Genomic DNA, 26,842 nt, shown 5'->3' on the forward strand with positions numbered 1-26,842 from the left:
ATCCTATGATGGTAAGACTGTTGGAAAATGAAAGCTTCTTGAGAAATAGCCTGTTGTTCAGGTGATTTCATCCAGCCAAAAGAAAAGAAGAGATTCACCTCATTATTTAGCTTTCCATTCAGATGACTGCTGGATTTGGGCCTGCAGACCCCACTAGGAACAGAGCATACATTAATGCCTTTATGCCTGTCACTCAAAGAGATGCCCTTGTGCCTCTGCTAACGAGAAGATTAAATGACAGTTTCTCTTGTAAACCAAATAGTGCTTTAAATATATATACATATATGTGTGTGTATTATGTATATATATATATATAGTGAGCAAAAGAGTAATCATATAGACTATAGTTAATGACTACAGAAAGGTAAAATGTCAAAAAAAATGCTATAATTTGGCAGGTGTATTTAACCTGGATTTATTTTCATAAAGTCAAATTTACCCATGGTTTTCTACTGAAAACTAAGAATTATCCCTAGAGACAGTAATCAAAGGATAATTAGACTTGCCCTGGAATTTTTTAATGCCATCCTTATTTCATGCTTAATTACTCTCTCAACTTTAGCATACATACTTAATGCCATATCTTGAACAAGATCAATATAATGGACTTCTAAGAAACTAATAGGTTTTGTCCTTACAGTGAAATGATGATGACAATGACGATGCTGATTATGATAATGGTATTTGTTAAGCCCTTATTATGTGCCAAGTACTGTACTAAGGCCTGGGGTAGATACAAGATAACTCAGACACACTATCTGTCTGTCCCACAGGCTCACAACCTAAGGGAGAGTGAGAACAGGTATGGAATCCCCATTTTACAGATGAGAAAACTGAGGCACAGCAGTTAAGTGATTTGACTTATATATGTATATTTGTATATATGTGTATATATGTATATATGTTTGTACATATTTATTACTCTATTTTACTTGTACATATTTATTCTATTTATTTTATTTTGTTAATATGTTTTGTTTTGTTGTCTGTCTCCCCCTTCTAGACTGTGAGCCCACTGTTGGGTAGGGACCGTCTCTATATGTTGCCAACTTGTACTTCCCAAGCACTTAGTACAGTGCTCTGCACACAGTAAGTGCTCAATAAATACAACTGAATGAATGAATGAAATGACTAAGGTCACATAGCAGGTCAGAGGCAGAGTCTGGATTAGAACCCAGGTCCTCTGACTCCAGACCTGAGCTCTTTCCAGTAGGTCATTCTCTTTTGTGAAATGTTACAAAACTAGGAAATGAATATTAGTAGACAAAATTACATCTTGCAGATTTGCAACAGTAATGTGGCCAGATGAAATGTCAGTTCTAAACGGTGGTAATGAGAAAGTTCCTTTTTAAAACTCCGTTTATAACCAAATTTTAGCATGTCACAAGAGCTCCCAGTGTTTGATTTATTTTTTTAATGGTGAGAAGGAGTTAAGAAACTAATGAAACACTGAAACTCCAAGCTTCCAAAATAACTGGCCAGAGAAATGAGGCCAGTGGAGCAGAGTGGTTGTAAATTGAAATCTAATGACACGAAAAATGTTTACAGTGGAGAAACATGATCCTGTGAAAAGGAGAGTTGCAAGACCTCATGCTCAAATGGAAACTGTGTTTTTGGAAGTTGCAAACTTTGTGAGAAGTGAGAGTGCATCCTTCTTTGGAGACAGAAGTTTAGCTCAATAGCAAGACAATGAGAAGCTACATGGAAGAAAATGGGGCTGATTAACCTATTCTAATGACCAAAAAAAGAATTCTCTGATAAATCCCACATGTCCTTACACAGTGCTCTAAAGATAGTTATGGCATAGCGGAAAGAGCACAGGCCTGGGAGTCAAAAGACCTGGATTCTAATCCTGGCTCTGCCACTTGCCTGCTGTGTAACCTTGGGCAAGTCATTTGTCTTCTCTGTGCCTCAGTTCTCCTGTTCGCCCTCCTACTTTGCCTGTGATCCCCATGCAGGACGGGGACTGTGTCCAACCTAATTAACTTATATCTACCCCAATGCTTGGAGCAGTGTTTGACACATAGTAACTAATACTATATGTGTGTGTATATATATATATATATATATATACATATATATATATATATATATATATATGTATATATATATATATATATATATACACATATACAGAGAGAGAGAGGGAGAATTAGTTGTTGGCTCCTTATAGACCATCCAAATACTTTCAGAACCTGGAGGATGCAGTGCACAAGCAGCAGCTGGAAGCAGAAGAGGTTCTGTTCCTCAAGATGCAGTGATTCCCAGACTAGTCTCAATGAATCCCACCAGACTAAGTAATACAGGATGGCCTTCAGGAGTGTTCAAACTCTGGGAAGGCTGCAGCAGCTTGTAGGAAAGACTGCTACCTGGAGTGGTAAAGAGTAATGCTCCCCCCACAAACACACACCCACTCACATGCATTTTAGTTAGTTTAGCAGTGTCATTTTGGATTATTAAATTTGTAATAAAAAATTCCCTGTTATTGTTCAATGTATCTGTCTACCCCACACTTTCAATGTGAGTCCTGGATGAGACCAGAACTAGTTTTAATCTGATTTATTTTATATTCATCCCAGCAATTACCACAGTGTTTTGCATATAGTAAGTGCTTCATGGACACTATTAACTTTCACGTTTTCTCTCTCACAATCTCAACCCTTTTCTTGTAAATTTTTCATAACCAGCCCATCCCCCAGCAGAAGTTCAAGAAAAAGAGAAGCAGCATAGCCTAGTGGATAGAGCACGGGCCTGGGAGTCAGAAGGTCATGGGTTCTAAGCCAGGCTCTGCCACATGTCTGCTGTGTGATCCTGAACAGGTTACTTAACTTCTCTGGGCCTCAGGTACCTCATCTGTAAAATGGGGATTAAGACTGTGAGCCACATTTGGGACATGGACTGTGTCCAACCTGATTGCCTTGTATCTACCTCAGCGTTTAATAGAGTGCCTGGCACATAGTAATCGCCTGGCACATAGTAAGCGCTTCACAAATGTCATAAAACAAGCAGCTCTTATGTTCTCTAACAATAAAGAGGAACCTTTCACTGAAAGAGCACATCATTTTGGAGCTGTCAGTACACTATTAGTTTTAATTCACATAATTATGTTAATGATTCAAAACCATAAAACTTCAATACCATTAGAACAGTAGTCTTGAGGTAGAAGATACACTTCCTATCCTGTAGTAGCTCTAGGTGGTGCGTAGTGGATAGGAAAAACAAAGAGCGTTAGACGAAAGGCTGAACTGAAGGCTTGGCTAGCCCAAAATTATCTAGGTCCTTGGAGAGACTGGCTGGCCAGAGACAAACTCCTGAAATCACTAATTCCAAATGGCCTGGGAATTAGAATAGGAATCAGTATGGCCTAATGGAAAGCACCCAGGCCTAGGAGTCAGGAGACCTGGATTCTAATCATGGCTCCACCACTTGCCTGCTGTGTGACCTTGAGCAGAAGCAAAGCAGTAAATGAAGTGCAAAGGGCAGGAAGATCACATCCTGACAGTAATAATAGTAATAATAATAATAATGGCATTTGTTGAGTTCTTATTATGTACTAAGCACTGTTCTAAGCACTCAAATCTGCCAATCACACTTGCCGCCTTCAAAGCCCTACTGAAGGCTCACCTCCTCCAAGAGGCCTTCCCAGACTAAGCCCCCTTTTTCCTCAGCTCCCCCTTCCCTCCCCATCACCCCGACTCACTCCTTTTGCTCTACCCCTCTCCACACCCCACAGCACTTGTGTATATATGTACATATCTATAATTCTATTAATATTCATGCCTGTTTACTTGTTTTGATGTGCATACATCTATAATTCTATGTATTTATATTGATGCTATTGATGACTGTTTACTTGTTTTGATGTCTGTCTCCCCCTTCTAGACTGTAAGCCCATTGTGGGCAGGGATTGTGTTTATTGCTGAATTGTACTTTCCAGGCACTTAGTACAGTGCTCTGCACACTCAATAAATAAGTGCTCAATAAATATGACTGAATGAAGGACTGAATGACTGAATGAATGAATGAATGAACTGGGGGTAGATACAAGGTAATCAGGTTGGACACAGTCCTTGTCCCATCCTGATAACTTGTATCTTCCCCAGTGCTTAAAACAGTGCTTGATACATAGTAAGCACTTAACAAATATCATTATCATCATCACCTGCTAACTGTGACTACTCAAACATCAATCAACCAATGGTATTTATTGAGCATCTGTGTGCAGAGTATTGTATTAAGCATTTGAGAATTAGGTAACATGAACCTTGCCCTCCAGAAGCTTCCAATCTCACAAGGGAGATAAGCACAAAATTGTTTACCAAAAGAAAAGAAAGGAAAAATGGATAGGCAGATGAGTAACTGCTTAAAAAGTAGGGCATGTCATTGATGGAATGACCAATACCAGTAGTTTTCTGGGATTATTATTCAGTTTGTGGATTATTCAAGACCTTTACTTTTATATTTCCCCCTATGTGTTCTCTGTTTTGGAATCATTTCAATCCTCATTAGCACTTACAAAGGAAGAAAGTGGAAGAGAAAGACAAGAAATGCAAATCTGTCCATTTTGCTACTTTGTAATTTTGTTGAAACATTTTGAAACTTTCGGCTTCCTCTAGATTGTTGAGATCTGTGAAGTTCAATTATCCTTGAAATTCATATCTCTCATTGTCACAAACAATTGAAATCAAGTACAGGGTCATTATAAATAATTTCTACAATCTCTACTTCAATGAACCAAAGTGCATTAAAAGAACAAACAGATTCATGGATTTCCCCAAATCTATAGTCAAATCTCTCTTCTATTGAGTGGAAAATAAGGTAACTTTCCTATACAACTATTATGCACAACTGGATGGGGAAAATCTGAAAAAAAAAAAGATTCTGTCCACTTCTGACTGGCTATACACTTCTAACTTTCTGCTCTACTGCTTTTGGAGCAGTTCCAGGAATTAAATTAGTAGCAATAAAGCATAAAAGCTCTTTTCCTACTAACATTAATCTTTCACTTCCATGTTAAGTGACAGCATGATTTTGGCAAAATACAGGAAAATGGCACCTTGTCTTTTTACTGAAATTATTTAAGAATGGCATTTCTACTAGAGAAATGAATGAAACTACATCAAATTTTACCAAAACTTGAAATTCAGTATATTTTTCCTTGCCTGTTGCAAATGTCATTTAAATTGACTTGAAAGATAAAATGCTTAGCCTATGAAAATGACTCAAGTCAATCAAAATCATATCCTAATTTGAATGGAGTTGATTGGCGACCTACATATTAGATGCTGGAGCCAAGTAATAACAGCAATTTTGAACTCAAGTATCAACCACGGGCTCTGAGAAAAAGATTGGTAAAATGGCCTACAGTCATGCTTCCAAAAAGCTCTGAGATTTTTCAGATGAGTGATTATTTGAGCTCCAAGAACGTAGCTATTAATACAGGACATACTAATTTGTAGGGTGAGGGTGTTTCAGAAAGGTGTATTATTTATAAGAAAGTATTATTTTAGACCTAGTAAATTTCAACACTGACTAGAGGGAACAGTTTAGTTTCTGCTGTTCAAATGAAACTGGTTGGTGTAAAATCTAAATGAGCAAAAGATCAGAATTTCATGTTTTCTTTTTCAGTAAATTTTGTTTATGCAGTGAAGGAACAATAAAACCAAGAAGCTGACAGTATATAAATTTATATCATATTACAGTCATCATATATAGCAAGATAAAAGAAAAGGAAGTTCTTAGGATATAAAATTCTACATAGGCTCTGGAGTTTCCCACAAACTTTTTCTCTTGCTGCAATTTTCATTCTATCTCCAGTTACAAGTCCACCAGCCAAACCTTAACTAAAATAATCCACAAACAATTTTAATTCAAACTAGGAGAAATACTTATTCTTCAATCAGCTTTTTTTATGGTATTTGTTAAGTGCTTACTATGCATTAGGCTCTAGTCTAAGTGCTGGGGTAGATGCAAGCTAATTGGGTTGGACACAGTCCATGTCTCCCATGGGGGTCCCAGTATTAATCCTCATTTTGCCTGAGGCACAGAGAAGTGAAGTGACTTGCCCAAGGTCACACAGCGGATTAGTGGTGGAGCTGGGATTAGAATCCAGGTCCTTCTGACTCCCAGGCTCATTCTCTATCCACTAGACCATGCTGCTTCTAACCTAAGTTAGCTAGGTAATAGTCTTCTCCCACGTCTCTCTCCCTGTTTCATCTCTCGCCTGGATTCTCACCTATGTTGCTTCTTTCTTTGCCACTGTCTGTAATTTACCCTCCTGTCTTCTACCTCTCCTTATTTATATCTGCTGTTTCCCTTCCCTCTCCCCTGGACCCCCACTGCCTGCCCCTCTCCCCAACCTTTCTCCCAGCCACGGTAGCAGGCCCTGCCTCTCTTCAATCAATCAATCAGTGATATTTATTGAGTGCTTCCTTTGTGCAGAGCACTGTACTAAGCACATGGAAGAGTACAATGAGAGGTAGGGTCTTGAGCACAAGTAGAGGGGTTAGCTTTTAAAAGCAGGCAGGAGACCTCTTAAAGTCTGCTGGAAAGTGGAGAATATAGAAGTGGGGAGCAGAGAGTGATGAGGTGAGGGTGGCTTCAAGGGTAGAGATTAAACCTGGAGCCATTGGAGGCTACAAGAGGGAAGTATGAGTCTGGAGTAGTTTGGGGGTGTCAATGAGGGAAGTAGAGTAGCACTGTTGAGTAGATGAAAGGGCAGAATTATAACATGAGAGAGTAAATTAGAAGAGGGAGAAGTGAGCCTGCTTTCTGGATTTACATTAACAGCACTCAGCTACACAAATGCAGGAGTGGATGAAGTAGATGGTGGGGATAATCCAGGGCTGGGGGTTGGCAGCCAGAGGGCAGTGGAGCAGTGAGGGAACAGAGGGGTTGAGTTTAGAATAGAGGGAGTATTAAGGGCATGAACCTTTGTGCTTAGTAGTAGTGGCACTAATATTTATTAAATGCTTACTGTGCACAAAGGACTGCATTAAGCACTGGGAAAAAGAATATGGGTGACAATTAGACATGGGTCCTGTCTCTTGAGGGGCTCACAACCTATGAATGGAGGTAGAGGGTGGGGAAAGAGGACCAGAGACAGACACATCGGGAGAAGCAGTGTGACCTAGTGGACAGAGCATAGGCTTGGGAGTCAGAAGGACCTGGGTTCTAATCTGAGCTCCGCCACTTGCCTGCTATGTGACCTTGGGCAAATCACTTCACTTCTTGATGCCTCAGTTACCTCATCTGAAGAATGGGGATTAACACTGTGAGCCTGGTACATAGTAAGCGCTTAACAAATACCATAAAAAAAGAGGAATGAAACTCTAAAACATTAAAGCAGCATAAGGGAAAAGGACAAACACACAGTACACAAAATAAAAACTAAAGTCAGTAGAGAGCTATGGCTAGAGAGGCAGAACTTCTCCTGACTGTAAGCTAGTTCTGGGCAGGGAACGTGTCTGCATTATATTATACATTATACATTATATTGTACTCTCCCAGGTAGTTAGTACAGTGCTCTGCACATAGTAAGTGCTCAATAAATATGATTGAATGAATCAGAGTCCATAGCAATGGCTACCGCAGCCACTAGCTTTCTCGAGGTTTTAGGAGGCCTCTTGCTGGAGATGCTGTTCTCATTGCGGCAGGGGTGGAGGAAAGTGGGATTGCCACCTTGACCTTGACTCTCCCAATAAAATGACTGCCTTGGGCTGGCACTCTCTTTCTCCCTCTTTGGAAGTCCACGATTAAAATAATAAAAGTAATAACGATAATCATTATTTGTTAGGCACTTACTATGTGCCAAGCACTGTTCTAGCACTGGAGTAGATACAAGGTAATCGGGTTGGACATAGTCTCTGTCCCACATGGGGCTCACAGTCTTAACTCCTGCTTTACAAATGAGGTAACTAAGGCCAGAGAAGTGAAATGACTTGCCCAAGATTACACAGCAGACATGTGTGAGCCCGTTGTTGGGTAGGGATTGTCTGTATTTGTTGCCGAACTGTACTTTCCAAGCACTTAGTACAGTGCTCTGCACACAGTAAGCGCTCAATAAATAGGATTGAATGAATGAAGCAGAGTCAGGATTAGAACCCATGACCTTCTGACTCCCAGGCCCGTGCTCTATCCAGTAGGCAACACTGCTTCTCTGGGGCAGCACCAATGACATCAATCTGCCAGCTAGTCTGTTTCCTGCCTCCTCTGCTCTCTCCCTGTGTGCCTCCATCCCATCACCCTGACAAGCCCAAAGAACATGGAGGCTTAGGAACTCTGCCATTTCAAATGTGCCTTTGAGGCGTGTTAGAAGCAGTATGCGGAGGCTCCTCCCTGCCACTCTGAATTGATGACAGGACTGTAAGCTCGTCCTCTAAAGTGTAAGTTCGTTATGGGCAGGGAACTTATCTCCTAATTCTGTTTTCTTGTGCTCTCCCAAGTGCTTAGTACAGTGCTCTGCACATAGTAAGTGCTCAATAAATACCACTGACTGGTTGATTGCTTCCAACATGGAGCAATTGCCTTGCCTCAGTCCCATCCCAAAATGGCATTGAATGCTATTGAGGGCACACTCCCTTAGGCCCCCATCATGAGACACAAGGACAGGATCACTGCTCCTCCCCAACTCCACTGTACAAAGTTGCAGAACAGGGCCAGATGGATACAAGGGTTTTAGGAGCTGGAGCCCAGGGCCTCCAGCTGAGTGGAAGTGCACGGGTGTTCTTTATACCACTCTGATTTACTGACTTTCTCTCTTCAATAAGCTCATTTGAAAACTTTTCTTTTGTCTCTTAACTGCTCTCCTCACCCAATCTATTCTCTGACTGGTTGTTTGAACTTTTCCACCATGCAACTGTCCAGTTTGGTTCTTCTGATAGGGATCCACTTGAATCAGCAGAGCATAATAGTGATGATGATAATAATAACTGTGGTATTTGTTAAGCACTCACTATGTGCCAGGCACTGTACTAAGCACTGGGGTGGATAAAGGCAAATCGGGTTGGACACAGTCCCTTTGAGACTCAGGGCATACCTGGAGTAAAATTGAATCTATTTTCTATTAGACTCAGAAGCTTTTGTATCATGAGATCAAAATTGGGGACACAGATGAATAACCCAAATGAGCCAGCCTGTATCTAGAGCTATCCAAGGAATGGACCCAGTTAAGAGTTCTATGAAAGTCCCGATAATCGCAACTAAACCAGACTCCCAAACTAGAAGATAACCAAAGTCACGGTTAGCACTATAATTGTGAAGAATAGCAACAGAAAATACCAGAGTCGAAGTTTACAAGGTAATAGTTAAAGCCATCGAGGCTCACAGCTGCAAGGACCAAGATTGATAATCTCTTTACCAGAAATCATATGCTTTGCCAGGTGGCTTCTTATAGATTTCCTTGGAGAACTGGCTGGAAAAAGGGTTCAGTCTAAGATAAGCCCCAAATTAACTCACCCTAGCTTTGTTTTTACCCCTGATAATAATTATAATACTGTTTTTAAGCACTGTCCTAAGCGCTGGGGTAGATACAAAATACTCATAGGGCTCACAGTCTAAGTAGGAGGAAGAACAGGGATTGAATTCCCATTTTGCAGATGAGGGAACGGAGGCACAGTGACTTCCCCAAGGTCACCCAGCAGGTAAGTGGCAGAACTGGGATTAGAACCGAGGTCATCTGACTCCCAGGCCTGTGCTCTTATCACTAGGCCATGCTGCTTCCCTAAGCTGCAGTGGAGAGAAATACTTTACCAGGTGGCAATCTTTTTATGATGTGTGGTCTCAACCAGAAGGTCCCCAAGCCCCTAACAGAGCAGCACAGGATGCTCCAACTGCCTAACATCCCTCAGGAGAACCCAGACCCCCACCCAGGGGAGTGGAATTTTTCCACAATTAGCCAAAAAGCCAGTCTCTTCCCAGAATATCCCAATAGCTTCTGCCAACTATATGCCAAACCAATCCCTGCTATTTATTAAGTGCTTATGGTGTGCAGAGCACTGTACTAAACACTTGAACAAGTACAATAACAAAGTTGGTAGACCCATTCCCTGCACACAAGGAACTTACAGTCTAGAAGGGGAGACAAATATTAATATAAATAAATTATGGATATGTATGTAAGTGCTGTGGGACTGAGAATGGGGTGACTATTAAGTGCTTCAAGGGTATGGAGTCAAATGCATAGGCGATGACGAAGGGAGGGGGAAAGAGGTTTTAATCAGGGAAGGCCTCTTGGAGGAGATGGAACCTTAATAAGCCTTTGAAAGTAGGGGGAGGGCATTACGGGCCAGAGGGTGGATGTTGGAAAGAGGTCAGAGGTGAGAAAGAGGGGATCGGGACACAGTGAGCAAGCTGGACCTAGAGGAGTGAAGTGTGCGGGTTGGGCTGCATTGGGAAATTAGTGAAGTAAAGTAGGATGGGGGGAGTTTAGTGAGTGCTTTAAAGCCGATGATAAAGAGTAAATGGGGTTCCTAGTCCATGCTCTATTCCTTACAGTCCTCTTGTCAGCCCTGATCGACAGGATTTTAAAGCACCCTGTTCCAGCTGTGGCCCGGCTTGCTAACATTTTCCTATCAGAATGGCCCTCAAACAGGGCAAGCACCAATGTCAATGTCAGAGCCGAGATGCTATGCATAGTGGATAGGATGGACCATCGGTCTAACCTTATGGTCTTCTCTTGAAACCTGCTGTTCCTACCATTTTTATTCTCTGGATTCAGAGACTACAAGAACTAGAATGGCAAAACTGAGCTTAAACCATTTTATTGCGCTTGTGCACTATGCACTCTATCCTTTTTAAAAATATTCTAGCATGCCAAACCTGAACCTTTAAATATAAAAGCCACTCCAAAGAGAGACTGTTTTGAAATTGGTGAAGCTTTTATCATTTCCTAGCTTGCCGCTTGAATGGAATGGAAAATTCAACTAGGAATACAACTATGCCATAATAATAACATAAATAGCATGGAAAAAAAATACCATAGGCATAACACATGGCCAAAGTTTGAGAGATGCAAAAGCTTTTTAGAACATGTTTTAAATCCATAGATCCCAGGTGGAAATTGTAAAGTAATCAAACCAACTTGGAATTTACACCTTAGAACAAAAAGTGTGCATAACAAAACAGAACAAATGCTGAGGAAAAAAAAAAAATCACACTTCTGGTGGTGTTACTCCCCAAATGAAAGGATTTTGCCAAAGGGAAGAAGTCCTAATTTTTCAAATCTTCCACATCCAAAATGTTATTTTTTTTCTACTTGTGCATTTTCTACTCTTCTCTTAAGGAAATAAACATGCTTTCTCGGTGAGCTATCCTTTATAATGATGCAATACATATCCTCCATCATTTAAATAAATAGCCATTTTTCTTCTTCAATAAAATTTCTTCTATAAAATTTAAAACTACATTTTTTTTAAATGTACGTGGCATATTACTTCCAGTGAGTTTAAAATTTGATTACCGGTGTTCAAATAATCCCCACCAGTGGTGGGGCTGAGTGAAGGAAAACAGCTTTCAGGCCGATGACCCAGCCCTCCAAGGCTTGGGGAAGACCCTGGTCCTCGGCACCTCGCAGCCTTCTGGTTGCTACGGCCACTTCTGCTGCTTCTGTGGGGAGACCTTTGTTTTTATGGTACGAAGTTTTTATGGTATTATGTGCCAGACACTGTACTGAGCACTGGGGTAGTCATAAACTAATCAAGTTGGACACTGTCCATGTCCCCTGTGGGGCTCAGAGGAGTAATCCCCACTTTACAGATGAGGTAACTGAAGCCCAGAGAAGCTAAGTGACTTGCCCAAGTTCACACAGCAGACAATTGGTGGAGCTGTGATTAGAACCCAGGTCCAAATCCTGAGTCCCAGGCCTGGGCTCTATCCACTAAACTACACTGTGTGAAGAGAACAGTGCAGAACCAACTGTGGTGCTTAGGGACCACCACCGGCCTGGGGTAGCTTCCCTGAACTGAGGAGGCTGGCCAAGGCATCACCAACTTTCCTTTCTTGCCTCCTCCAGTGTGGCTTAGTGGCTAGAGCCCAGACCTGGGAGTCAGAAGGATCTGGGTTCTAATCCCGGCTCCAACACATGTCTACTGTGTGACCTTGGGCAAGTCACTTCACTTCTCCTCATCTGTAAAACAGGGACTAAGAGTGTAAATCATTCATTCATTCACTCAATCGTATTTATTGAGTGCTTACTGTGTGCATAGCACTGTACTAAGCGCTTGGGAAGTACAAGTTGGCAACATATAGAGATGGTCCCTACCCAACAGTGGGCTCATAGCCTAGAAGGGGAAGAAAATAAGAAAAATGGCATGTATTAAGCACTTACTATGTGCCAAGCACTGTTATAAGCGCTGGGGAGGTTACAAGGTGATCAGGTTGTTCCATGTGGGGCTCACAGTCTTAATATCCATTTTACAGATGAGGTAACTGAGGCACAGAGAAGTTAAGTGACTTGCCCAAAGTCACACACCTGACAAGTGGCAGAGCTGGGATTTGAACCCATGACCTCTGACTTCAAAGCCCGTGCTCTTTCCACTGAGCCATGCTTCTTCCCCTGCAGCATGTGGGAAGCAGCATAAATCCCGTGTGGGACACAGACTGTGTCCAACCTGATTAACTTGTATCAACCTCAGTGCTTAGAACAGTGCTTGGCACATAGTAAGCACTTAACAAGTACCATAATTATTATTATTATGCGCCTGCATCCACTCCATCCACCTAGAGCTACCCTAAGTGCAGAGTGCTGCAACTAGGGCAAATACCCTGTTTCCCCCTCTCAGGTTTGGTTACTGATCTGCCCACATCCTGAAGCAGCATGGCTCAGTGGAAAGAGCACGGGCTTTGGAGTCAGAGGTCATGGGTTCAAATCCCAGCTCCACCACTTGTCAGCTTTGTGACTTTGGGCAAGTCACTTAACTTCTCTGTGCCTCAGTTACATCTGTAAAATGGGGATTAAGACTGTGAGCCCCACGTGGGACAACCTGATCACCTCGTAACCTCCCCAGTGCTTAGAACAGTGCTTTGCACATAGTAAGCACTTAATAAATGTCATTATTATTATTATTATTGGAAGTAAATGTTAGCAATATTGTTCACAGACAGGGAATTTGAGGCACAGAACAGTTAAGCAGTTAGTGACCAATTTCCCATGGGAAAGAAGAGCTCGAGAGACCTAACAGATCGAGAAGCACCATGTTCTAATGGAAAGAGCATGGGCCTGGGAGTCCTAATCCCAGCTCTGTCAGTTGCCTGCTGTCTGACCTTGGGCAAGTCACTTTACTTCTCTGTTCCTCAGTTTCCTCATCTGCAAAATGGGGATTCAATCCCTGTTCTCCTTCCTAGACTATGAGCCCTGTGTGGGACCTGATGGGCTCACAGTCTAAAAGACTGGGCTTATTCTCTGAAGCCCGGAGAATAGTAATACTACTGTTGGTATTTATTAAGCGCTTACTATGTGCAAATCACTGATCTAAGTGCTGGGGAGTTTACAAGGTGATGAGGTTGTCCCACGTGGGGCTCACTGTCTTAATCCCCATTTTACAGATGAGGGAACTGAGGCCCAGAGAAGTGAAGTGACTTGCCCAAAGTCACACAGCTGACAAGTGGAGGAGTCATGATTTGAACCCATGAGAACCAGCGTGGCTCAGTGGAAAGAGCACGGACTTGGGAGCCAGAGGTCATGGGTTCAAATACCGACTCTGCCACATGTCTGCTGTGTGACCTTGGGCAAGTCACTTAATTTCTCTGAGCCTCAGTTACCTCACCTGTAAAATGGGGATTAAGACTGAGCCCCACGTGGGACAACTTGATCACCTTGTATCCCCCCAGCTCTTAGAACAGTGCTCTGCACATAGTAAGCACTTAACAAATGCCATCATTATTATTATTATTATTATCTACCCTAGCAATTAGTCTAGTGCTTGACACATAGTAAGCGCTTACCAAATACAACCATCATTAACAGTAAAAATAATTTGACTACACTTTCATACCTCATTATGCCTTAAAAGATCAACTGCACTAAATAAAGCTGCTGATTTAAAATCTGATTTATATACATCCTTCTCCATCAGCTTTCAGTGGAATTTTCCTGGCATAAAGGCTGTGGAGAATTGGAGAAAATGGGCTTTACAAAAAAGGATTCTAGGAAAATTATGGCAGTCATATGTTTTTCAGTCATTCACTGTGACCCACCTCCGCTCATCAAAAATATATTTTTGAAAAATAAAGTGCTTCTAGGCAACAGCAGTTTTAGAAAGCAATTTTGAAACCACATCTTATTTTTCGATTTGTTTTAAGCATGCAGCGCCTCCCTGTGGAAACCCACTACTGTCCAAAGAGAATTTGGGGGAAAACGGGAGATGGGTGAAGTTCTCCAATATTTCTTCTTAAATAAACAATGGATGCTAAAACGATTACCTACATCGGTCTAATTTAAACATACAGTACCGTTAAACAATAATAACCATGTACTGAAATACTTCAGGAATGCAAGTCTTATAAAACTCTATCCCCAAAAGGTTTTAAAATTTCAGGAATAACTTTACTAATCAATTAAATAACTATATTAACTATGCAAGAACAATGATCATAGGTTAAGGCAAGACAGTAAATGTACACTCTAAGCACTTTACATACATAACTTATTTGACTATATTCCTGTGGGGGTATTTTTAATCTCCATTTCACTACTGAAGGAAACTGAAAATAGAAAGTTGCAGTGATATCCTGATGGTCACACAGCTCATCAGATATAGGATTACTGATCCCACTTCTTTTGGGAAATATCTGGTCTCCTTTCTCCTTAGAATGGGAGCCCGATGAGGGACAGGATCTGTGTCCAACCTGATGATCTTGTTTCTACCCCAGTGCTTACTGCAGTGCTTGGAACATAATAAGCACTTAACAAGTGCCACTTTTATTTATTTCGAAACCTAATTTAGAACGCTACAGTCAGGTTGTGTACAGTGTAAAACATGAGCTTGTTTCCCCGCAGAAAAGTTTCCTGATAGGGCCAACAAGTGCAGATGCGTTTTTATTCAAGCAAAATGAGACTGGCACACATTTCGTTTTATCACAATATTTTGTGATCTCCTGAAAGTCACTTCTTTAAGCTGGACAGACTTGGATTTGGGGACACTTTGCTTCTTGGAATTGATAGGAGCTGCCTGGGAGGGCTAGGGAAGCTGCAATAGTCCCATCAAACCTGGCAGCCAGCCTACTTTGAGTTTCTCCACTGAGCCGGCAGCAAGGTAGGAGGAGAGGGATGGGGCTGGAAAAATCTGCAGTACAATCTGTCAATCTGTCAACCTATTACAGACTCTGGGATAGAGCCTGGCACATGGTAAGTGCTAAACAAATATAATTAAAAAATGAATAAAAGATCAGAAAGGTGGCTCCATTTCCAGTGCTCTCCCCACCGGAGTTACTCAGTCAATCGTATTTATTGAGCGCTTATTGTGTGCAGAGTACTGTACTAAGTGCTTGGGAGAGTACAGTAGAACAGAGTTGGTACACATATTCCTTGCCCACAATGAGCTTACGATCTTAGAGGGATGATTAAGTCATAACACTTAGATGTGTCCTGATCTGGTTTGGGTCACAAGAGGCTAGACTGTGAGCCCACTGTTGGGTAGGGACTATCTCTATATGTTGCCAACTTGTACTTCCCAAGCACTTAGTACAGTGCTCTGCACACAGTAAGCGCTCAATAAATACAATTGATTGATTGATTAAATATTCCACCAGAAAATTTCTTGCAAAAATGTCATCATTTGCAATGCAGAACTAGTCAATATTTTATCTCTGTTCATTTGAACTGCTATCCAAGTCTCTAACTGTGTCATGTGACTGCAGACATATTTACTTAAATGGCCATATGATTAATTAATCATGATTGAGCAGTTATAGTTCATTAGGCATTCAATTGAACATAAAAAGTAGAAAAGAAATCACCCTTTGCTCTCAGTGTAAATGCAGTGCCGAAGAACCTAATTTGTTAAGAACATAGAAGAGTACGAAAATTGCCAGAACTATTTAAAAAATTCCACAGAGCCAGAAGATCTCATATCTAATCAAGAAGATCACTCACCATCTATAAGGGGAACTGCAGAAATAGAAGGGGAGGGATTTGGTGATTTGGACTGGAGCCATATATTTGGCAATGGTTTCACTGATTAGGCTTAATTGCCATGAAATTTCAAAGCAGGCAGTTGTCATCAGGAAAAGACCTTTCAAAATAAGGAAAGTTTTGAATGAAGAAAGACTGTTTGCTCACTGGACTGGAGAGGGAATATTTTTCCTACCGTATATTATATAACAATGAATCGCAAACCAGGTTTCATACACTTGGAGCCAATTATTTTGAATCATCACAGAAGCAAGCAGCAAGAACTTGGGAGAGTACAATACAACAGAGTTGGTAGACATGTGTCCTGGCCACAATGAGCTTACCATCTAGAGGGGGAGACTGACATTAATATAAATAAATGTTACAGATATGTACACAAGTGCTGTGGGACTGAGGGTAGGGTAAATATCGAATGTCTAAAGGGTACAGAGTGTACAATACAATAGAGTTGGTAGGAACGATTTCCGCCCATGAGAACATAACCGCTGGCCTCTACTTGCCCTGCTTCTGTGGGGTGGGTCTTAATCAATCAATAAATGATATTTATGGAACACTTAATACATGCAGAGCACTGTACTAAAGCACTTGGGAGAGTACATTACAACAGAACTAGCAGGCATGTTCCCTGCCCATAATGCGCTTACAGTCTAGAGGATGTATGGTGGTGTAAGCTCGCTGTGGTCAGGGAACGTGTCTGTTTATTGTTCTATTGTAGTCTCCCAAGTGTTTTGTATAGTGCTGTGCGCACAGTAAGCACTCAATAAATCCAACTGAATGAATGAATGAATGATGGCAAGCAGGGAGAGACGAGGAAGGCTCCCTAGGACCAAGATGGTTGGAAAGTTCTGCTACAAAATAGCAGAAGCAGCTGTGTTGCCAAATATTATCAACTCACTCCCCAGTATCATGCGCAATTAAGATGATCGACATTTCAAAGTTGGTTCCACAGTGGAAACTCAATAATTGTACCTTGTTCCTGACAGAGAGAGAGAGAGAGAGAGAGAGAGAGAGAGAGAGAGAGACTTCTCTGTGTACACAGAGGCAGAAAAAAAAAACAATTAACAAGTCCATTGAATATGTAGACTATGAAGCTTGAGGTTACCTGGAAAACATTAAAACCTCTTTGAGAGGCTTGACTAATACTTATGCCACAAGAAAAAGAAAAAGGAAAATTTGAGAGCTTTTGGAGAGCAAATTGGAGGTACCAGAAGCAGAGTTCACCAGTTCAAACTTGAAGGAGATCATTGTTTCTGCTGATGGTGTTGGAGAGTTATGAATATCTTATCTAAATTTCTCTGCACATGCCAATAAAAATTCTTTACAAATTCTTCCCCCCCCCCCCCCCCCAATGGTTTCTGCTTAAACTCTTCTACTGGAAAAAAATCAATTTTGTTTTTTAAATGGCCAATACTTTTGTTGCATCTTCACAATGGCCCAGATTTCTTTATTTTAGTAGATGTTCAGAGTCCTGCAGAGTGACAGGGATTCAGTTCAATTTTTTCCCCACAGACCAGTTCATTCTAATCAATCCTGAAATAATCACAATTCCACATGCACCACTATATATTCAGGGAAATGATTCAACAGCAAAATACTTAATCTTTGTTTTTCAGTGAAAAACAAACGGTAAGAGAGGTAAAAGAAAAATAATCCTCTTTAAATACTAATCATTTTGATGATTAGCAAACAAGTAAAAATTTCAGAAAGATGATGAACTGATGCTTCTGTTTTAGCCCAACAAACTCCAGTGGAAAAAGCAATTTTCCTTTATCAATCAATCAATGGTATTTATTGAGGGTGTCCTGTGTGCAGAGCACTGTACTAAGTATTTGGGAAAGACCAATACAATAAAGTTGGTAGACTCTATCCCTGCCCACAAGGAGCTTACAGTCTACATGGGGAAACAGGCATTAAAATAGACTATGGATAGGGGAAATAGTAGAGTACACAGGAATTACATAAGTGCTGTGGGGCTGGGGTATCAAAGTGCTTAAAGGATACACAACAGCGAAGTGCATAGACAAAGCAGAAGAGAGGGCAGGTAGGGGAAAATCAATGCTTAGTCAGGGCTAGATCCTCCACTCAAACCAAGCTAATACCATTTTGCTTCTTTGAGCTGGGGCTGCCACAGTCACAACCTGCAGTACAGCTCCTCTACCCATCCAGCACTTAGAACAGTGCTTTGCACATACTAAGCACTTAATAAATGCCATCATCATCATCTAAAAGAGATGGGCCAGAAGAATCACTATTAATTAGGCAATACCTTTTGGAAGAGTTGGGTTTTCAGGCCTCTGAAGATGGAGAAAACTGTGGTGTGGCTGATTTGAAGTAGGAAGGCATTTCAAGCATGGAGAAAGACATGAGCAAGGGGCCAGAGATGGGGAAGTAGAGAATGAGTTACAGTAAGAAGATCAGCTTGGGAAGCGGAAGAGTGAAGAGTGCAAGCTGGGGTGTAGTAAATGAAGAGAGCTGATACATAGAAACTCCAGGAATGGAGAAAGCAGGTGTGTGAGTTATCCAAGGTTGTGGACTGGTGGTGCAAGAACGATGAACATGAAAAATGAGAGCTGAGATGATGATAATAATAATAATAATGGTATTTGTTAAACACTATATGCCAGGCACTGTTCTAAGCACTGGGGTACATACAAGATCATCAGGTTGGGAACAATCCCTGTCCCACAGAGGGCTCACAGACTTAATCCCCATTGTACAGATGAGGTACTGAAGCACAGAGAAACTATGTGACTTGCCCAAGGTCACGCAGCAGACAAGTGGCAGAGCAGGGATTAGAACCCAGGTCCTTCTGACTCTCAGGCCCATGCTCTATCCACTAGGCCACGCTGAGTTGAGTTCAGTGGACAGGGTGATGTTGAGGACTTGCTTTTCAAGTCCATTGGTTCTCAAACTTTCATCCCATGACTCCTTAAAGGGCTCCCATGACACTGACCCACATCACATCTCCACAAAAAAAAAAGGCCACAAAGCCACAGCTAGTCTCTCTCTTTGGCATTGTAGTATGGAGGAGTACATGGGGAGAGAACAGGAGCTGAAGGATACCTGCTTACCACATTCAGATGGTACAGCTGGTCACTTTAATAATCAAATAGTTGTTTAGAACTCTGCAGTGCTCCATTGTCCAGGAACCACTGAGAACTCTTCTGCAATTTCCCTGGGGCCTAATCTCAGTATGAAAAATATGATAGAATATACTTCTATTCACACACACACACACACACACACACACACACATGCACTTGTTCTTTTTGTAGGCAAAGAGGACCCCATTGAGGGTGAAGTCCTAGAGCATAGTCTATTTATAGTCTCAATTCCTTTGCTTAATGTTGCATAAAAGAAGGAATTCCAATCAAGTGCTTCTATTCTGCTGAGCAGCTTATGGTCTAGAAGTAAGGTATCCTATTTTAGTCAAAATGTTTTGTGAGAAGCAGCATGGCTTAGTGGCAAGAGCACGGGCTTGGGAGTCAGAGGATGTGGGTTCTATTCCTGGCTCTGCCAGTTGTCTGCTGTGTGACCTTGGGCAAGCCACTTAACTTCTCTGTGTTTCAGTTCCCTCATCTGGAAAATGGGGATTAAGACTGTGAGCCCCATGTGGGACAACCTGATTACCTTTTATCTACCCCAGTTCTTAGAACAGTGCTTGGCACAGAGTAAGTGCTTAACAATGCATTATTATTATGATGATGATGATGATTACTGTCCCTTTGATGCTATATTTACAGATTCATTTCAAACTAAAATATGATAAATTACACTAATTGCACATTTTTTACTTCTTTATGTGTGAAGAAAAGTTTGTACTACGAACTTCTAATCACGAAACTTTGCCAGGGACAATATATGTCAAAACTGCTTTTTAAATGCCCAGAGGGCACGCTCAGAATCCTAACTAACATGAAAAAGTGTCATTAAATCATATTCAGATTAGCAAGACAGACTTAGTTTGTCTAACAGGAATAGGTTTTCTGTAAAATATATGCAAATATCGCTTGGTATCACCTTTTATTTAACCAGGATTAATGCAGTAGAGTTATGAAATGCAAGAATTCTTCTTGAAACCTATAATTTGGCCTAACGTTCTTTAGCCTCAATTTCTAAAGGACTATAAGAAAATAAAGTCAAATATGAAAAAAAGTTCAGCAATGTGAATAAACTATTTTCATAAAATAAGTTTTACTATTAATTAGCAGAGCTGATTTGAGAAGCAGTGTGCTCTAGTGGAAAAGAGCACGGGCCTGGAAGTCAGAGACCTGGGTTCTAACCCCGACTGCCATGAGCAAGTCACTTAACTTCCCCCTGATTCAATTTCCTCATCTGTAAAATGGGGATTCAATAGCTGTTCTCCCTTCAACTTAGACCTTGAGCCCTATCTGGGATAGGGACTGTGTCCAATCTGATTATTTTGTATCTCCCCAGTGCTTAGAACAGTGTTTAATGAACACCATGATTATTACTATTACTAATTATTATTAGGTTGCAGATATATAGTTACCCTAGAGATCACCCTTCTCCCTACATACTATTCCAGGGTCAAATCCACATCTTCTGCAATCAGTCAGTGGTATTTATTGAGGGTTTATTGTGTGCAGAGCACTGTACTGAATACTTGGAGAATGCAATACAAAAAAATAGGCATAGATGATCCCTACCTACAAGAAGGTTGCAGACTGTGGGGGGAGAAGGGTATTTAAATAAATTACAGATGGATATGTACATAACTGCTGTAGTGCTGGGGGCGGGGAGGGGGCATGAATATCAAAATCCTTAAGGGGAACAGACCTATCAGACCCAAGGCAATGCAGAAGGGAAGGCTTAGACAGGGGAAGTGAGGGCTTAGTTGGGGAAGGCCTCTTGGAGGAGATGTTATTTTAATAAGGCTTTAAAGATGAGGTGATTGTTGGTCTGTAGGCTATGAAGGAGGACTTGGGCAAGGGTTTGGCAGCAAGGAAGATGAAATTGAGGTACAGTGAGAAGGTTAATGTTAGAGGAGTGAAGTGTGCGGGATGGTTTATATAAGAGATTAGTGAGGTAGGCAGGCAGGGGAGAGTTGAATAAGCGCTTTAAGGCCAAGTCTTTAAACTACCCTATGGGTTGGGGTTTTTTTTGGGGGGGAGGCGGTTGTACAATGTTGAGTACAACCATGATGCAAAATAAATACTGAATTTCCCGTGCCATTAAAAATGAAAAGGGGTGGGGGATAATTTTGCAAACCAGAAAATCAATCAGTCGTATTTATTGAGTGCTTATTGTGTGCAGGGTACTGTACTAAGTGCTTGGGAGAGTACAACACAACAACATAACAGACACATTCCCTGCCCACAATGAGCTTACAATCTAGAGGATGATTCAAGTAATTTTTTTCAGTGTGATTATTATTCCTTTCATGATGACTAATGTATTATTTTAATCTGCTTTTTTAACAAAAAAAAGCCTTTCCAAATAGTGTTATCTTTTGCACTTGATGAACAGTGGTTTGTTGTTTAGAGAAAGAGGCAGCAAACCAAGCTGTGAAAACAAATAAATGCAGAGACCAACTGACTGCTGGTAGCAATCAGCCATATTTCGAGCTAGACCGTCGATGGAGCACGTGGGGGAGGGTCTCCCCACAACCTGGAGCAGAGATGTACTTGTAATGACCCCAATGCCAAGCACATCCCTTAGCACACTTTAACATCCTTCTGATCCTGGTGCCATTCTTACAAGAGGGCTGGGTGCACACAATCATGGCCTCAATTTAAAAAGTGTCGCCAGAAGTACGGGATGAAGTACCCATGAAGCCAGAAAACACTTATGAAGGGGAAAGAGATAGGAGCTGATAGAAGGAAGGTCCCTTTCTCCCCAAGTCTCATGCACTTCTCTGAGCTCATCCACCCCCTAATCCTTCTTGATGATCCTAGCTCTGAAAGTTGTGTGCGTTTTTCTTTGTAATTCACAAAAATGTTCACCGTTTGCAAAGCTGATTAATGCATTGTAAACACCCCTGAAACCTGTTTCTTCCTGACTTGCTCTATGTACTTACTGAGTTCAAGAAATTACTGTCTTCATCATAACTAGCAAGGTTACTTCATCGGAAATGTTAGTCTACTAAATGGAAGAAAAACATTCAGGGTTGTTTTTTTTTTTTTTTTCCAGGACACCGTCTATGTAAATATAGCAAAAAAAAAGGGGGGGGGAGGCGGTGAAGGCAAATGGTTGTTAGGTAGAATGCTGCCATCTTCTGGCTTGAAGAAGCAAAATTGTAAAATGCTAAATGCTCGTTTAATTGTCAAAAATTATTGAACGCTTACAGTGTGCAAAGCACTGAGAAGAAAACATTAATTTACACACCCTCTGAACCACAAGATACTCATGGTTTAAAGGAACGGGGTTAAAGGAGGGCAGACACAGTGAAAAGTGAACAAACAAAACAAAACACGGTGAAAGATATAAAATAGGAGAGTTTAACAGGAAAAAGTGAAATAGTACTTTCCTCTATAGTGCCCTGGTATCCCAGCTCTCTGGGAAAAGGAATGACACAACCTTCCCAGTGTTCTACTGTTTAGTAGTTTGTGGGGAGTGTCTTACTTTTTTTTACCCCCAGATACGGCAGCCAGGAGAAAAGGAGGGAGGGAGGGAGTCACTCCAGGCATTTTACAGTCCCCTGAGGACCTCAGTGGTCAAGTGTCAGAGGATACAATGCTACTGTGCACTAAAGGATTTGTGCAGACACACGTAGTGGGTTAAGTTTAAAGAATCTCTTGAAAACATTCACTCACCAACTTACTTGTGTCCTCATATATGGATGTGTAAAATAAATCTACATAGTATAAATCCCTTATGTCTTTGAAACAGGGTTCTCATTGAGGACTGATTCAGAGATGGGCGCTTCAGGCTGGAATGTTTTCCAATGGGGAGTAAGAAAGACCAGGGAAGATCAGAGGAGGGTTGATGAGAGCCAAACCAGACAAGAACCAGGAATTATAGAAACTCCCTAAACACAGAAGGCTTACAAAAATTCTTTGCCATGGATACCAGGTAAAAGTGAAATTCCTTTAAAATAAAAGGAAAACTTTTGCAAGAATTCTGGTGTTCAGGCCAGTTAGTGTCTCTATTATCAGAGATGAAGATTATGTTTTTGAAGTTTATGCACCTGAAAAAAAAGATCCATGAGGAATCACGCCTACCAACTCTATTGCACTCTCCCAAAGTGCTTAGTACAGTGCTCTGCAATGGTTGATACAAAGTGATGATGACCCCGCCCCATAGATTCATCACCACATAATGGAACAGCAAGAACACCTGTCTCTTTATTCTGATCTCTAGCAGAATAATCTTCCAGCAATGCTTAAACAAGTGGACACAAGTGAAGAGCAAATTACAATGTCCAACATGACCTTTGGGAGTCCAGCATGCAGCATCAAAGACCTGGACCTGCCACAGATGTCACACCCCAGTTTGGAGCACATTTCATATTGCTCACCAGCAAAATCCTGAAAAATCAGCCAACTATAGCATTCAGCTAGGCACATCACAGCTTCACCAATCCAGATACATGTGGGCAGGGAACATATCTACCAACTCTGTTGTATTATACTCTCCCAGATGCTCAGTACAGTGCTCTGCACATAATGAGTTCAATAAATACCATTACCGATGATTATTATTATGAGGAGGAGGAGAGAGGGCAGCATGCTAAACCCTCAGGGGAATCCCATGATAATCAATCCTAATCCAGACAAGAGTTCAGGCAAAACTGAATCAACTCCAGCATCATAGAAAGCAGAACAGCAAGTCAACAGTTTTTTGGCTAGCTGATTCCATCTCTCATATGAATCAGTGAAGCTTGTTAAGGGGCTTCACTGCAACTCTAGGTTTGAATATCATAAATGAGATTTCTATATTTGTCTCCACCTGATTAAACTAACCCCACCTGTTCTCTCCTCCACTCCCCTTCCCCACCCCCCCCAAAAAAAACCAATGCATCTGGCATGGGGGGCTTCCACATTATCTCCTATAAACAATGTGCTGCTTGGTATGGGCAAAACCCATGATAATCTTTTTAAAAGTTCCTGAAGTGCTGCTTCATTTGCCTAAAATGGAAAGACCATGAAAAGGGCAGTTGGAAAGTTTCCCTCTAAATGCTATTTCTCTACACTTTCTCTAAGGAAGTAACTTGGCCCAACTGTCTGGAGTTGGTATTACTTAATGTTAGGAAAATTATTCATGCCACTTTTGGACTGATTTAAATGACCTTAAATGTGTGTGTTTGTGACACACCACTTTGCTAAAAACAAGTCTTCGCATTATGGATGTCCGTATGTGCAGAACTGGCTGATTTTTCAGCATTTCCAGCAGTTGGGAAAGTTTTAGGTTTACCCAAATTGAGTCTAGAACAGCAAGATGCAATAGCTAGAGTAACCTAGTAGCACATCTATAACCATGTTCCTAAGTGGGGTAAATCTTCTGAACAGGCTAGGATAATGTGTCCACCCATGGCACACAAGCATGGGTAACAGTCCTGGACCTCACCAAGGCCACTCAAGTGTGAGGACCACAACACTTGAAGCAGTGTGGCCTAGTGGAAAGCATATGGGCCTGGAAGTCAAAGGACTTGGATTCTAATCCTTCTCCTTCACTTGTCTGCTCTGTGACCTTGGGCAAGTCGCTTAACTTCTCTGTGCTTCAGTTTCCTCATCAGTAAAATGTGGAGTAAGACTGTGAGCCCCATGTGGGACAGGGGCTGTGTCCAACCTGTTGATCTGTGTCTACCCCAGTGCTTAGTACAGGTCCTGGCACCTAGTGAGTGCTTAACAAATATCATTATTATTATTATTAACACTTTCCAGGGGGAGATTTTAACGATGCTTGTGGCAGGAGAACCACGATATCGGTGGGGGCCCTAGTGATGTAACGGGGGCGGGACACCTGTTGAAAATGGACGATGGTTTTGGACTGCCAAATGGAAAATCTTCCAGGTAGAATGGGGTGGGGGTGGGGGTCACACGAATCAGCGAATAATCATGAACCACGATTTCTTGGACCAATGTGGGACAGGGACTGTGTCTACCCCAGTTTAGCCAGTCCCACGGTTATTACTGTTAACCTGAGCCTAAAGACCGGAGAAATCACACTGCCTTGGGATTTATGGCTCAGTGGAGAGAGCACGGGTTTAGGAGTCAGAGGTCATGGGTTCTAGTATGTGCCTCAGTTCCCTTATCTGTAAAATGGGGATTAAGACTGTGAGCCCTACGTGGTTCGTGGTTCTTTAGGTAGGGCGCTTCCCTCCCGCCCTCACCACCCCCGTTTGTGGCTCTTTGGATGAGCAGGGGAAACTTGACAGCCTCTCGGGGATGTCGTGGCTCGGGGCGGGCGGTTGGGCGCCCTGCAGGAAACACCACCTACCCGCAGGAGCACAGATCGCAAATGCACTTCTTTCGAGACTGTGCCATTCTGAGCGGCTTCTTCCACGCCCTCCGGGGTTAGAGCGTGCGAGTTCTCCCTACAACGGCAAAAGGGGGCCAAATTGCCCTGAGGGCTTTCTCGTCGGCCACCAAAACCGGACGCCTCCTCCCACAGGGCAGCTAAGGCCCCGATCGCTATACTCGGGCTCAAGGCCCAGTGGGTCGCGCACCTGCTGCTTAAGCAGCTGCGGGGGCTCTCTGTGACGTCACAGTGGCTACGGGAACCTCGACTTCGGAAGGCGGGGCGGGGTGGGGGAGGGTCGTCAAGGGAGGGCACAGCGTAAAATTAATTATTCTTGGCACGTCACTTGATGCCCATTAAATAATAATAATGGTATTTGTTAAGCGCTTACTATGTGCCAAGCACTGTTCTAAGCACCGGGGGGGGGGGGGGGGGGGTGAGATACAAGGTAATCAAAGTTGTCCCACGTAGGGCTCACAGTCTTAATCCCCATTTTACAGATAAGGGAACTGAGGCACATACTAGAACCCATGACCTCTGACTCCTAAACCCGTGCTCTCTCCACTGAGCCATAAATCCCAAGGCAGTGTGATTTCTCCGGTCTTTAGGCTCAGGTTAACAGTAATAACCGTGGGACTGGCTAAACTGGGGTAGACACAGTCCCTGTCCCACATAGGTCCAAGAAATGTTCATAGTTGGTTAGGCGCTTAGTATGGGCCCAGCACCGTATCAAGCGCTGGGGTGGATACAGGCAAATCGGGGTGGAGACGGTCCCTGTCCCGCGTAGGGCTCATGGGCGTAATCCCCATGTTACAGGTGAGGGAACTGAGGCACAGAGAAGTCAAGTGACTTTCCCAAGATCTCTCAGCAGACAAGTGGCGGAGTCGCCATTCGAACCTATGTCCTCTGACTCCCAAGCCCGTGCTCTTTCCACTAAGCCACACTACTTGCCCAAGCCCACACAGCAGGAGGGAGTGAAGTGATTGAATCAATCATTCGTATTTATTGAGCGCTTACTGTGTGCAGAGCACTGTACTAAGCGCTTGGGAAGTACAAGTTGGCAACATATAGAGACAGTCCCTACCCAACAGTGGGCTCACAGTCTAAAAGGGGGAGACAATGCCTCCCCCACCCTATTTTATAGATAATAATAATGGTATTCGTTAAGCGCTTACTATGTGCCAACCACTGTTCTAAGCGCTGGGGTAGATACAAGGTAATCAGGTTGTCCCACATGGGGCTCACTGTCTCCATCCACATTTTCCAGATAGGGTAACTGAGGCACAGAGA

General features: G+C 42.2%; 1 protein-coding gene across 1 annotated transcript in view; it reads right to left on the reverse strand.

The window, feature by feature from the left end:
• Window positions 1-25,697, reverse strand: part of SAXO1 (stabilizer of axonemal microtubules 1) — a 69,070-nt gene extending 43,373 nt beyond the window's left edge. The window contains exon 1 of the mRNA XM_038769995.1: window positions 25,532-25,697. Coding sequence (XP_038625923.1) covers window positions 25,532-25,578 — 47 coding nt within the window. The 5' untranslated portion in view covers window positions 25,579-25,697. The remainder of the gene's footprint in view (window positions 1-25,531) is intronic.
• Between the last annotated feature and the right edge of the window lie 1,145 nt (window positions 25,698-26,842).

The sequence above is a fragment of the Tachyglossus aculeatus genome, chromosome X4 (assembly GCF_015852505.1).
Source record: "Tachyglossus aculeatus isolate mTacAcu1 chromosome X4, mTacAcu1.pri, whole genome shotgun sequence".
In the NCBI taxonomy this organism is placed as follows: Eukaryota; Metazoa; Chordata; class Mammalia; order Monotremata; family Tachyglossidae; genus Tachyglossus; species Tachyglossus aculeatus.